Here is a 14935-nt window from a genome sequence, read left to right on the forward strand (position 1 = left end):
TATGCGGAACGTCGTTGTGGTCGTTGTGGTCGTTACGGTCATCCTCGTCATCGCGTCCGCATAAAGTGCGAGACCTGGCGCGTCTATACAACGTTGAAAGGCATTTTAGATAGCCGGGTTGCGACAGCCATTAGCACCGACAGCCGTGCTATTAGTGTTGCGTAGCTTCATCCGACGTGTTCCGCATGTATAATAACTGAGTACATATAACATCCTGTTTTGCGAATATCTTCCGGTTCATTCGTCACGAAAACTTTTGTCATTGACGAAATGATGATGTTAAGAAATATTTAAAAAATGATATTATATGTATGAATGTAACTAATAAGAGAAAGAGAGAATGGAATATTAGTATAAACATTTTATTATTGGAAGATAAAATCATTTGTGTGATAATGCTGCGTACATATAGAATCCAACAAACTTTTTTAGTCTTATCTTGCTTAGAGACGTATAAATACGTATAAATAATAAATTAGATAAGTTATATATAAATGTATGTAGTTAATTAATTAAAAATAGAGAAATATTAATTACCAATTAATATTTCATCAATATGTGCGTAGCGATTTTTTTTATAAAATGTCTATGTATATATATATATATATATAAATTAAATTTATTGTACACATCACGCAGTAAGCGTTTCAACGTGAACATATTACATTTACGCTGCATTAAATTCAATATATTTCATTTCGTACAAACCATTAATCAATCTCATCCACTGAACTGTCAAATTCATTTACAATTTGAAGAATGTTTATGTGTGTGGAATGGGGGGGACATCGATTATACATAAATTTATTCCAAACATATTTTTTATCAAATATATTCTAATTAAACCGTATTTATGTCCATGATAATTAAAAAAAAAAAAAATAATAATGTATCTTAATTTGATGAAAATTGATTCTCTCTATCTTTCACTTTCGCGCTTTCTTTCTCTCTCTTTTTCCAATTCTTCTTCCTTCTCATTTTCTCTTTCTCTCTACGGAAATCAAGTATCATTATTATGCACTATGTATTGTAAATATACGAAAAAACTGGATCCATTTTAAAATTTTGAAAATAAAAATAATATATCTATAACTTTCTTTACAAATTAAATTAAATTATAGGTAAATAATTTATAATTTATATTTATGTTTTAACAGTTTTATGTAAAAGTTATTTAATAATTTGGTAAATTCTTATGTTAAAACATATATACATACTATTTATACGTCACGTTTTACCCCAGATAAGTTATGTACAACGGCCACTGAAATTTATGTGCATCTGAAACTCATCGCCACTGAAACTCATCGCAAAAAGGATGTTGCAAGTTTTTGCAACTATACAATATCGGCTCCCGGTTACTAAGACGATCAATCGAACAGCTACAGAGAGACCGAAAGAAAATGGATGCACATTATTTCATCCTTGTGAGTCTGGTTGTGAAAAAAGTGAAACAATGTATAGCATATAGATTATAGATTTTAACAAGAATATAGATTTTGCTTGAAAGCAAATAACGATGTATTAAATCACAAAATTCGAATTCGATGCAATTTCGCATACTCCAGTTTTATCATTTTTCTAACGTGTTTTTGTACAGCTGTGAATGACATTTCGCACAGAGAAGCAGAATTTAGAGCTGAATACAGTCCAGCAAGATAGTTGGATGGTAAATTAAAAGTGGATTTCGCGAATATCGATTAAAGCATTCCGTGCTCGTGTTTGTTGAAAAAGAACACCATCAATAATAATAATTTGTCATAAAAAATTACTGGATTTAAAGCGCTATTGATATATTCTTTTATTTTTATATTCGATACTTATAATTGATATTTAAATTCATATTTAAACAACGATCAAATAAATCTATAGAATCTCACTGGTTGATAAATTCACTGCATCATTCGAGAATGCATCGTGAAAAAGTAATATATTATATTATATAATGTATGAGGCAATAAAATATTTTATTACTCTTCTATTATTCTCGATATAAACGTATTTGTATCAATAAAATGATAATGTTTTCTCTCTCTCGATATACGAATATCTTTAATTCTCACTAAACTGTTAAAATAAAAAAACATTAAAACCTTTGTAATGTGATAGAATTATAATAGAATTACAATTGCATTCTTTTGTTACGCCTTCGCTTTACTCAATCCTGTAACCAACCACCATCATCGCGCGACAATAAACGTACAAAGCAGCGTCGCGTTAATCCAATTTTTACGACGCCATGACTTTCTTTTTCCTACGCGACGTTAGTTTAAATTGTGGAAAAGCGCATGAAAACCCAATTTCGCGAGGCACCGGATATCACGTACAACAGCTGTAACCCAGTTTCGACGGACATGCGTCTGTGCGCAAGACGTGAATGAAAACTGTTGTGTCACAGTCTTCCTATCTCAATGTTCGTGCCTTCTGTCTTCTTTTTTTTTTTTTTTCTTTCACGTCGTTTCCTTCTTTGACCAATCGTTCCGTGTCCAGCTTTTTCCCTTAACTTTCACGTAATTCCAGTGGATACTTCACTTCCAGGCGACTCAAGAAGAGTTGTTGAAATCTCATTTCTCGTCTGCACCTACCTACTTCGCTTAGTCGTCTTGCGTATAGAAATGTAAGAGAAATTAATTTGTTACTTAGACGACGTTGCTACTTTGCTACGTCGTCTAAATAAACATAACTGCGTCATGTTAAGCTTCTTCCATAATCAAAAAGATCAAGAAAGCATTTTCGATTTTCGACATAGAAAGATATTTAAAACAAACTTTACGAATCATCATTATGTCAATATGTGATCATTTATTATGTCAATGTATGATATAATTGAAATGAAAATTAATGTGTATTCAATTAAAATACTATCCTATTTGTGAATATAATAAATATCATAAAATTTCAAAAAAAGTTAAAGAGAGAAAAAGAAAGAGACATTGTATAGCCTTGTAAAATAATTATATTATAAAAATTACAAGATTAAAAATCGCACTTAAAATATTAAAATCAAAGAAGAAAAATTAAAGAAATCGAGGAAGAAGTTTGTAAAAATATCAGAAAAGTTTTCAAATACTTTCTGATCACGATTCTTCTTAAAAATTCGGTAATTTTTTTAGCTTTTTAGCAATAATTTTTTATACGCATTATCCGTATTCATTAGAGGCATTCAATTTATCGCATAATGAAGTTAACTAACTGGCGAGTTTATGCATTACTCTCAGTTCCACAAACGACGAACTCCTAAGCGAACGTAATGCTTACTTGAAAATCGATACGGTTGTTTACTCAAGTTGCACAGTACATGAACATTACTGCGCATATATCCAACTTTCTATATTATATTTCTACGTAATGATTATATCCTCTATCTTGCTTAAATCGGTTAGCACGCGCTACACTATTCAAAATAACATCCGCAATATTATCAGAGCGAATAATCAACGATAGACAAGATACGAGACAAATATATATTTCTGTTTAAAAAAAAAAAACAAATATATAAAACTAAATCAAAACTCATTAATTGCCCATTTTCATTCAATTTGCATGCAAGGACAATAGCAGGTAAAAAAATTTATCTTTCTCGCGTTTCTTCATCGAAAAACAGATTCCCAGTTTTTATTTCCAGTTTAAGCTGTTTAATTGTACACATTTTCATTTTTATGTTGTTTTCTCCGCTTATTGTTAATCTATTATAGATATTGTTCGACTAACATAAATAATTTAAAACTTTCGATTATGTCAGTAATATTTTTATACAGAGCACTGAATTTACAGATTCAGACATTTACAGATTCGTTCACTGCGTATCGCGAATTTAAGTCTCAATCCAATCTACGTATTCGACGAAGCGACCGTCCATCCAGCGGATGCCAAAATCCGAAAGTCCGAGCCGAAAGCGCGACGCGTCACTTGACAGCTGCATAACGCAAGGTTATGCGATCATGCACGTGGATTATGATCTGTGTCAAGTCAGTTTAATTTTACATGCGACGACGCCATGCTTGTACGGCATCGCATTTCTCAAAGATTGGAGGGTGTCGCCTTCCAGAAATTTAGTATCATCGGATCATCCAACCAAAATTAGATCCGCTATTACGCGTACACGTCTTATCAATAATTACCCATTTCCTTCGGATATGAGAGTCATCCCCGGATATATCCGAATGATAACGATACCGACACTCCTCGCTAACATACCATCGGAAACTGATCTGCGTAATGTAGTTTGAGAATTAAATCTGGATTAACCCTACAGTGAGCCAACCAATTACAAGGATTTCGTAGTTAATCTCGCTTCAACTTTCAGCTCACGTTGGAGAAATCAACGTCGAGTGGACGCTTGCTTAAATATCTCAGAAACAGGCGGATTTAATGCGCCACCTGAACCTCTAATGTAAAACCGCGATACAATACCTTCATCTAACGAAACTGATGAAGCTATGAGATGAAGCCTATTTAATGAGACAGTAAATTCACATTTCTTTGAATTTCAAGTCCACAAGATGTACGATGCTCCAAATTATTTTTTTTTTTAATATATAAAATGTTTACTATATCGTAAATGTATAAAAATAGATATTTTTTATATCAAAGATACAAGAAATCAATTTAATGCTTAATATATATATACATATATATAATTAAATATAATCTAATATGATTTTTTCAAAATTTATAAAATTATTGATACGTTCATAGTAGCAGAAAAAGCAATTCTTGTTTGATTGCGCACTTTTTACATGTGCAAAACAAATTATAACTGAGCCTTGAACTGACAGGAATGTATGAATGTTCCCTGAAACTTTTCTCCCTTTTCTCTGCCCGCGCACGTTTCAACAATTCTTTCCGTATCTTTCTCTCCGCCGCCGCATTGATAGAAGCTCCTGAGTTTGAAAAAACTGCTTGGTCTGACGGTTTCGTTTTGCGACACTTGGCGTATCGATCGCGCCAGGTAGGTTGGTCGTACTGAATTAAATATACCAGTAGGTACCCCGTGAGACGGTTGCGACGGATATTCTGTAACTCGATAAGTCCTAATGCGAGAAATAAGACTCGCTTCGTCGACTTAAAAATGTTGCAATTGTGGCTTCATACTTTTTATTGATTTATAATTTAATTATAAAATGCATAAATGTAATTACATTACAATATTCTTTTCCATAATCTTTTCTACATTTAATATTTCAATTTTTATTTTATCCTTTATACGTTTCCCTCTTCCCCTAAATGGCATGTTAAAATAAAAATTGATAATAATTACTGATAAGTAAGATAATTATTATCAATTAAAAATTGATAATAAGACGACCTCAGAATAAAATTAAGGAATAAATCAAATTAAAGAAAATTAAAAAAAAATAATGGTTGCGAGCATAAATTACTAATTTTTTTTTTTTAGAAAAGAGATAATGTACTCTTATATAACGTTTGTCTCGATATTATATTTAGTTTTGAAAAATTGTTTTTTAATATTGTGTCTCAATATATACAAAAAAATAATACATTTTATTTTTTGTTTCCTTTTATATTGCTCCCGCAAGTACCACTTTTTGTGATAACAAAAAAACGAGGTGCCTCGAGATTTCTCTTCTTGCCATGTACTATGACCATTCTAAGTTAGAAGGGAACATGTAGAGAAACACAATGGAACCTATAACTCAATATATATATATATATATATATATATATATATATATACAAAAAGTGATAAAACAAACTTCGAAGACACACTTCGATTCGAGAGTAGATAGTTGGGAAACCAATTTTTCTTTTTTTTATCAGTTGGATACTTTCTCATGATAATTATTTAATATAATTCGCAAATGTAATTTGGCTACTCTGCACCATTATGTCGCATAAAATAACGTTTTAGATTGTTAATTTATTAACATTTATTTTGAAGTAGCGCAGTTTTCTTTATAAATTATGTTTGATTCATCAAATATATACAGCATAAAATAATAATATTCTTTTTAGCATTCTCCTTTAATGTAAATAATCAGTATCTACAATATCTTACTCCACAGTTCTAAGTAAAAAATTCCGATTATAAGCATCTAGATTCTTTCCGGAAAATATCGAAGCCGGAATTCTGCACTTTGAAATTCTTCAACATCGATATTATCGTGAAATTTTTTATTAACCCGCTTGGCAATTGTTTTATATCTCCCTCGAAAAAAATTCGACGCACCAAATTTTACGAGTTATAAGACGCTCTCAGAGTTATTGTAGAAACGCAATATACTTTTCCGACGTTTAACACGAGAAAAAAACAGTTAATATACTTGCAATATTTCGTAAGCACCGTATATAAAATAAAAGTAAAGAATTGAGGATATTTTATATACGTATATATTTATATTTGGCATATCGATCGATCGTATCTTCGTCATCCTGAATTAAACATAGCCGCGTCCGGGCAAGACATCAGTTGTCCTGTAACTGAGCTTTAACGCGAAGAAAGTAAGACCCCGAGACACAAACTTGAGAACTGATACAATTGTACGTTGAAACGACAACAGTAACCAACGCTCGGTAGTTCGTTCGCGTTTATATCAGCATCCACGCTGAAGTAACTTTTATCATATATAATGTTATCTTCGTCGACGGTTTACCGCGAAGGAGTAAATGTCAACGATGTTATTGACGGTTAAAGTGTATCGACGTGATGATCAAGATGAAACTTATCTCTTGCGTCGATGCAGTAAAAAGTACAAGAAATTTTTAGAAAAACAACGAGAATATTCGATTGTCGAGAATAATCTCATTTCTAGACATTAGATCGCGCACGAATACATTTCAACGATATCATTCTCTTTTGTCTTCTCTTTGCCTTTCTATCTTTTTCTACTTTGCGTACATTGTCCGCGATGACGTACTTCCGTGATAGTGACGCTCTGACTTCCCTAACAGTTCCATCTCGTTACCCACTTTCATGGATGAAAGTAAATGTGCTGAATTGATAGAAGCCGATTTCACGAAATTGGTTTAGGTATCAAATCGGGTTTGAAGAATGATTCTTGTAACGAACTGGCATGCACGATCAATTTTGATTCAACTGTCGAGTAATATAAACGGAATTATTTCTGATCGTTACACAATTGACCGATGTAAGAATTATTACATTGACCAGTATAAATGCTAATAATTATAATAATTAATTACAAAATCTATATAAAGAAGATAATTTGATAGTATATAATAAAAAGAAAAAAATGTTTATATTTATGCTTACAAATATTAACGGAATGTGTATATAAAAAAAATCATATACAAAAATAAAAATCCGTCAATACTGTATAAAAAAAAAGAAAAAAAGGAAATATTAATTTTCATACAAAATCCTTTTACGCCAAGTTTCATTAGTTATTCTAGTTTTAAAATATTGATGTTATCGTGACCTACTATCCTATTTCCTTTGCAGAATATCGCGCATGCATTTTAAGGATTTAACAAGAAACACTGCGACGAGTATCTTCACCGTATCGTTTAATAATAGGTCTGTATCAATATTATTCGCCCAACAAAGCATTTGTTCCATTCGCCCGTGCGCATAATAATTGACATGTATGCGCAGCAAACGTAATAAGATGTACGTGTATGTACATTACATTATTGTGAAAAGAGAAATTCTAAATCTATTGTCTTCTTTTTGTCTTCTCTCTACATTCATTTATCTTTTTATTAGTTTATTTATCTTTTTATTTGTAACTATATCGTAAGATCTCTCAAAGACATAAATATTTCAATAATCACATTATAAAACAAGAAATAAATTTACCGAATTATATTTTATTGACAAGAAAAAAAACCATTTTTTCTTCTTTTTAATCTATCTTATAATTTCTTGTAATAAAAATCATAATATCTTGTGATATATCTTGTATATATATATATATATATATATATATATATATATATATATATAACATTTTATTTAACGAATCATTGCATTCATATATTTTAAGGATTTTGCATGTTTACGCAAATGAAACGACAATTGAAATACATCGCACTCAAAATGGGACAAACTGAAGACATTAACTTCTAACATAAAAACGCAGCACAGAGCGTGACTTCAAAGTAGACCGCACATCATATAAACGGAAGTTAAAAACACAATTCATATAGTTGTTGTGTTATGTTTGCTATCATGCGTTCGATTTTCCTCCGTAAACACGTGTAGAGAGAGAAAAAGAGAAGTATCATATTCCATAAATATAAATTTCACTATAAATTTCTATATTCCCGCATTTCGTTTATAATCTACATGAACACCGCAAACTATCGGAGAAAGTCTAGTTTAAAAAGGTCTCGCTAGTGATACGTCAGACAATGCATATTGCGCAGTCAACGAGATAAAAAGTTGGCGATCAGGAATAGCTTAAATGGTTGAAAAGTTCTTGGCTTCGAAACGAGCGTACAGATGCGATTACATGTTTTACTATTTTTGCAATAGTCAAAAAAAAACGGGAATTGATATGATAATGAGAATCAGCTCGACGTAGCATAAGAAATTCTCGCGTAAGAATTTGACGTAATTGAGTGAAAATAATTGAATATAAAATGTAACGTAGATAAATATCATTAAAAAAAATGCTCAATAAACAGTTGCCAACAGTTCTTGTTATCAAGTACTTTTTCTTTGAGTAAAATTATTGAAAAGAAAGTTAAGAGAGACTTGGCCATCAAAATAAATTAATTATCGTCAATTTCATCATATTACATTACTTATATTCTAAAATTTTAATATTTTAAATTAAAATTCTTTAAGATTTAAAATACAAAAGTAATCTTGCAGATCAGTTATTAATAGTTTCATTCGTGTATGATTAAAAAAAAGTTTTACTTATAAATATTTATAAATTTAATTTATAAATATACAAAAACATATATATAAAATGTATATATAATATATGATAATAAATATATATAAAATTTTGTTTATAAATCGCTTGGGTTGCGTACTATTTTACGAAGTAACTTCGCAATTCATTATTTCGTGCTTTTTTCTCATATGCAATATTGTTATTTCTTACTTTGCAAATAGAGATTAAAAAGTGTAAATTAAAAAAAAATACGAAAATGCAATCAACATTGCTTGATAAAATGTCGCGAGCAAAATGTATTTGAAAGAGATATTATTTTTTTTGCCACATGAATTTGATGCCAGATAAACTATATGATATTATCATTGCAATATAACGCAAACTCTATTACCACAACTGTGAAACAAACTTCTCATTAAAAGTATTGTAGTGTAAAGTGTTATAAAGCTAGACACGCAAAATTACTGCGAAACTCGTGTATGATATTCGTCTGCATATTAGAACTTTGTCGTAAAGTGGTAATAGTCAGCGTGCTATCAGACAAGAACCGATCGCTAATTGATCAAATATATTTACAACCGATATCAAATGATTGTCTAGAAAAGAACAATTTTTATTAATACATTTAAAAATACATTTTCTCACATAAATGTTAAGGAGATTAGAAATAATTAAAAATAAATCTGTTTAACTATTAATTTAAAAAAATATTTTAACTAACATTTTTAGATTAGTATTAAATTTTATTTGTTTCTTCAAATCTTTTGTATTTAATAATGTAAGAAACACCACTCACTCTCACAAATATGCTGATATTACATTATTTTTATAAATAGACAAATATGAAATTTTTAATTTTGTTGTGTTTGGGTAAAAAAATTGCAATTAAAAAGTTAAGATCGAGAGATTGTAATCGAAAAATAAATAAGAAGAATTAATTTGGATTAAAGATTATCTACAATCGTATGATAACTTATGATTTCCGAATGTAAGTTATAATCTAGTGACTAGAGTAATATAACCCGGCTACAAATTATTTATCATAGAGAATATTAGAATAAATAGCATTTCTCTCTTATTTTTCTCTCTTTCGCCGATGTTTTTATTAATAAATCCTACTATTTGAATTTTGCTATTAACTAGGATTGAAATCCGAGATTGGAAATATAGTAAAGTTCCTATTATCGTATAATCGAAATGTAATTGCTGTCTATCAAACTTTCGATTTCGCATGACTAGTCGCAATCTGTTATTTAACTCGATCTCTACAAGCGAATCGAATTTTCGCAAGTCCATAACGTGTCGATATCTTATCATTAAAAATTGCGGAATAAGTACAAAATTCAATTTTTTCCTACAGCAATCGGAAGAGGCACAAAAAAGCCATGTTACATCTCATTGTAATCTTGAAAAACTATTTCGATGTAAAATCGCGAACGTAAATCCTTACGTACTCTCCTTCCGATTTATGTTCCCGATAGAATGACGGTCCCTTACCGGCTGGCTATAAAATTTGAATAAAGCTATTCGTAAATTGGGCGCAGCCTTCTCCCACTCGACTTAACATATTCAGCCGGGAGCAAGAGCGAGGGTGTAAGAAGCATTCTTGGAGAGCGTAAGAAGAAAAATAGCCGGAGGGAATAGTTACGTATATCTCGAAGAGCAAAACGTTATTCGCGAACGTTGAAAACTCCGAAGCGAGAAACGAGAAGGAAAAAAGACTTCCGGATAAGACACGCTTGACGAACAAAACGCAATTTTAGGATGGAACACGCACTGCGTAGAAACTACCCCTCTACTTCGGGACCGATGCCGTGTCTGGTTCCACGAACGAGAACTGGGTCACCGGCCATGTACACTCGTACTCTCGTACGAGCTCGAGGCTAGGAGTCCCGTGTGCGCGCACGCGCGCGTACACGTGTAAGTGGCCGCGAATCTACGTGTATACACGTTTCGTCACCAATTTACACCCTTTGTCACGTTCGGAACGCGCGGCGTCCTATCTTCGTATTTTAGGGGAAGAGCACCGTGACGCGTGGTACAAACGAAAACGAGGGTCGAATACACGATGAAATTTTTACCGTGATATCGTTCAATATATGAGTCAGATAGAGATCGAAATTTGACACTAAAGATTAGATTTAAACGACAGTTTGATGCCAATCCAAATTTTCGGTAATGGCATTTCGTGACTGGTACGAATCTGCACGGAACAGTTTTAATCCCACTCATGCCTCTTCCTTCCTCCCGTCGACGCTCCTTATCGAATTTTCTTTGAAATCGGTTTCCTACTTTCTTCGATGTACAACCTATTTAACCGAATCGTATTTGATTTTCTGGAAACTCGATCACAAATAAAATTTAATAGAAAATTGGAAGAGAAAAATTTAATCAAGTCCGATAAATGTATCGTGTGAGCAAGTTTTAAATCCAAAAAGTTTTTCTTAATTAGAATTTGTTTAAATGTTATAACCAGCAATTGTAAAATTAAAATAATTTAGGTATATATATATATAATATTAAATCTTTTTATAAACAAACTCAACTTGAATTATAAAAATCGTTCTACATGTGACAGAAGTAACTTTTTCATATCTGATAAATATTATTCAAACGACGTGACTTTAGCTGCTCTATTTGATTTTGTTATTAATCCTTGAATAAGGACAAATATACAAACAAGTAATGTCAACATTCATGTCAATATTCGTTATTTAATCCTTAAAATATTCTCTATATTAAAATATTATTAACAGGATTATTTTCTAACTTAAAATTTTTTTATTTTTCTATATATATAAACAGAACGTTTTGATTGTTGTATTGCAATAATAATATTAAAAATCATTGTCAAAATTCCCTAACAATTAGATGTATGATTGATTTAATCCTTTTTGAATTGAGTACAAAATTAGAATTTAAAATGTATCAGTATATACTGCTATATGAAACATCAAAAATAATAAATAAAATACATATACATATATCATTGAAACGTATTGTGTTTTTTTGTATGAGCCAAAATAAATAAACAAAAATGACAAATTTTGGCATTTTAAAATATATGAGATGCTGGTAATAAAATAATTAAAATTACGTAAAATAAATATAGAAAAACGGTACAAATTTTTTAAAATACAATTAATATTATTTCTATTAATAAATTCTTATTTTCAATTGTATCGCGTAAATACTTATTAATATCGCGGAAATCTTTAATAAAAATGATTTATAAATGAAGAATGCGATCAGATACGATATAAATCATATTACATACGCGAATTAATTTAATTTCAAAATCTCTCCTAAAATATGCAAATATTACACGCGCGATGTATTATTTTATGCCAGTATTTCTATTGCGACTACGTTTCATATATCACTGTAACGATCGCACATATTTGACACAAGAAAACACAACACAATAATCAAATAAAAAACTCACCAAGATACGTCCAGTGGTGGTCTGTCCAGAAATCAGTTCGCCGGCCCAGTCCTTGGCCTCGGTCATAAAAGTCCCCTCGAACTCCTTGCCCTGGCGGGCTGTCTTTGCCTCCTTCTGCTTCGGGTCATTTGGAGATAGCTCGGGCTCCTTGCGACAGCAGAGGAAGGCGAACGCACGCCAGAGGAGCACGATCAGCAGCCCGGCAAGGAAGGTGAAGATGCTCGACAGCAGGAAGCACCACCATTTCCGCTCCTTGAGACAGTCTTCTACCGGGGGCTGCTCGGTCGTCCCTTCGGTCGTCATCCCGGCGGATCTCTGCTGCCCCCGGGTCACACATTCACCGGCGGCTATCACAATCAGCGGCAGCTGCGACGGCCAGTAGGGCGCACTTTATGCGCTTCATAATTTCGCGCCGCCTTCGGGGATGCGCGACGCGCCACAAGGACCCCGTCAACGGCCCGCTTCCGTGTCCTCGCGATGCCGCCAACCACGTCTGATCTTCTGTCACGCTCTCTTTATATCTCGATTCTTCACGATTCTCTTTCTGTCTCTCTTACCCTCGTTTCTTCGGTCCTCCTATATACGTCTGTATCTACTTGCTCCGAAAATGCTTCTTCCCTCGCTCGTAAACGCCTTCTATCAGAGACCACTCGATCACTGTCGTCCTGGCGACGCACTGTCCGACCGATTTGTTACTCTGCACTAATCTACTTCAATATACGTATGTGTATCGATGTTTCCGTTGGAATACGTAAGCACCACCGATCCAAATTCGGTGTCCTTGTCCTTGGCAAACGCGCTCCGCTTCCTTTCCTCGTAGCCAAGCGTAAGAAGAGCCACGGTTTTGTTTCTAGTTTCGTCCTAGTAGTGGCGAGAAATTGCACCGCGGTTTCTTCGCACCACGTTCGGCGGCAGCTGCTGCCGCCGCCGCCGCTGATGTCTCGCACAAGTATCGGTCTCAGTCCCGAGAAAGAGAATCTGGAGCAACAGAGAACAACAGGAAAAACAATCCACTGATAACACCACTATCGCGTGTTACACTACGCGCGCTTTAAATACATAAGTACGCGACAGATACTTCCGTTTTCTCCGCGCTTTTAAACTCTCTCGTATATATTTATATATATGTATACATATATATATATTTTTTTTTTAATTTTACTCTATTTATAATATATAAGTATATTCATGTACAGTGTGAATGTAAACGCGGTTCGCGATCGCGTACGCGACGAATACGCGAGCGATAACGCGCGAAGACGACTATTCCTCTCTATCTGCGATCCGCGCGCGCCTGCTCCTCTTAACCTAATCGGCTGAGCACCACCGACGGCGACGACGACGACGACGACGACGACGAGGACGACCGAGTGTCCCGACGACCATACCACTGCTCCGCAGCAATCAATACGCAACAATGGACCGGGACCAATAAGCTCGGAGCTTTTCCTGACGTAGACGCACGCTCCCTCGCTTCGGTCTATCCCTACCATTCGCCACGCGGTCAAATTAATACGGGCGCATAACGCGAGGTGGCGCTGCGTTCGCGAGCCGCGGGCCGCGGCTGCGCCAAAACGGGTATAACTACTTCGGAATGATATCCAGGGGTTGTTGCGTCAAGTGCATCAAGTGAGATTTACAAGCGATGAAAGCGCGCGCGATTATATTCAAATCTCTCTAGATTTTACCACATCTATCTTTTTAAAAAGAATTCTAACAAATTCCATTCCTGAAATCTTCTTCTTGCGATATCGCGTCCTGCCAAGACGGAAACCCGTATATATTTTTTTTTGTCCCCAAAGACAGTTCAAATATGGGTCTAATGACGTCTATGAAAATAGAATCTATTATTGGTTGAAAACAAGAATTATTTCCGAGCAATTTTTATCTATCTATGTACATTATATTTTGTTTATTATAAAAAAAAAAAAAAAACTGAACAATTTACAAAAGAATATAGAAACGGAATATTATTAATAGTGTAATACATTTTCTATTTTAAAATTTTGTATACTTTGTGATAAATAATAAAAGATTGTTATTTTAAACAAATATCATTCCAAAATAAAGCGCTCTTTTGAATTGCCATTTCAAACTTTTCCATATATCTCCGATTTTACTTTTTCATTGTCATAGTATATCATTTCAGTATCTATGCTACTATATTTATATCAACATACACATAATTCAGTATATAGAATTTACCTTATATTCTATATGAAATTTCTCTTCGTAGTATGCGGCAAAAATTGAACGTGCTCCTTCCATGTTCCTTGAAATTCAACTGACGGAGACAACGGATATTTGAATAGAATTTGATGAAATATATGAATTTGTGTCAGTAGCGTCATCTCTATTACATGTTAAAAAAAGACTTAATAAAGTGTCGATAACAACGATGACATATATATATACACTGTATTATCATAAATTAAAATAAAATTAATAATAATAATAATAAAAATATTAAATTATTTTAAAGTTAATCTTTATCACAGACTTCTATTAACCTTGTCTTAACAATAAATAATGCATATAAAAAAAATGAATATTATTTCCTGAAAATCTTGATATAAATAAAATTTGTAGAAGATATAATAGAGAGAGAAAAAGAGAGAGAGAGAGAGAGAGAGAGAAGATTTTATTATCTAAAAATATAAAA

At 32.8% G+C, this 14935-nt stretch overlaps 1 protein-coding gene across 34 annotated transcripts in view; it reads right to left on the bottom strand.

Annotated features, from left to right (window-relative positions):
- Positions 1 to 12759, bottom strand: part of LOC126857550 (calcium-activated potassium channel slowpoke) — a 92597-nt gene extending 79838 nt beyond the window's left edge. For all 34 annotated transcript variants that reach the window (XM_050607084.1, XM_050607072.1, XM_050607081.1 and 31 more), the window contains exon 1: positions 12274 to 12759. In XM_050607084.1, coding sequence (XP_050463041.1) covers positions 12274 to 12576 — 303 coding nt within the window. In that variant the 5' untranslated portion in view covers positions 12577 to 12759. The remainder of the gene's footprint in view (positions 1 to 12273) is intronic.
- Positions 12760 to 14935: the final 2176 nt, after the last annotated feature.

Source organism: Cataglyphis hispanica, chromosome 22, assembly GCF_021464435.1.
Source record: "Cataglyphis hispanica isolate Lineage 1 chromosome 22, ULB_Chis1_1.0, whole genome shotgun sequence".
In the NCBI taxonomy this organism is placed as follows: domain Eukaryota; kingdom Metazoa; phylum Arthropoda; class Insecta; order Hymenoptera; family Formicidae; genus Cataglyphis; species Cataglyphis hispanica.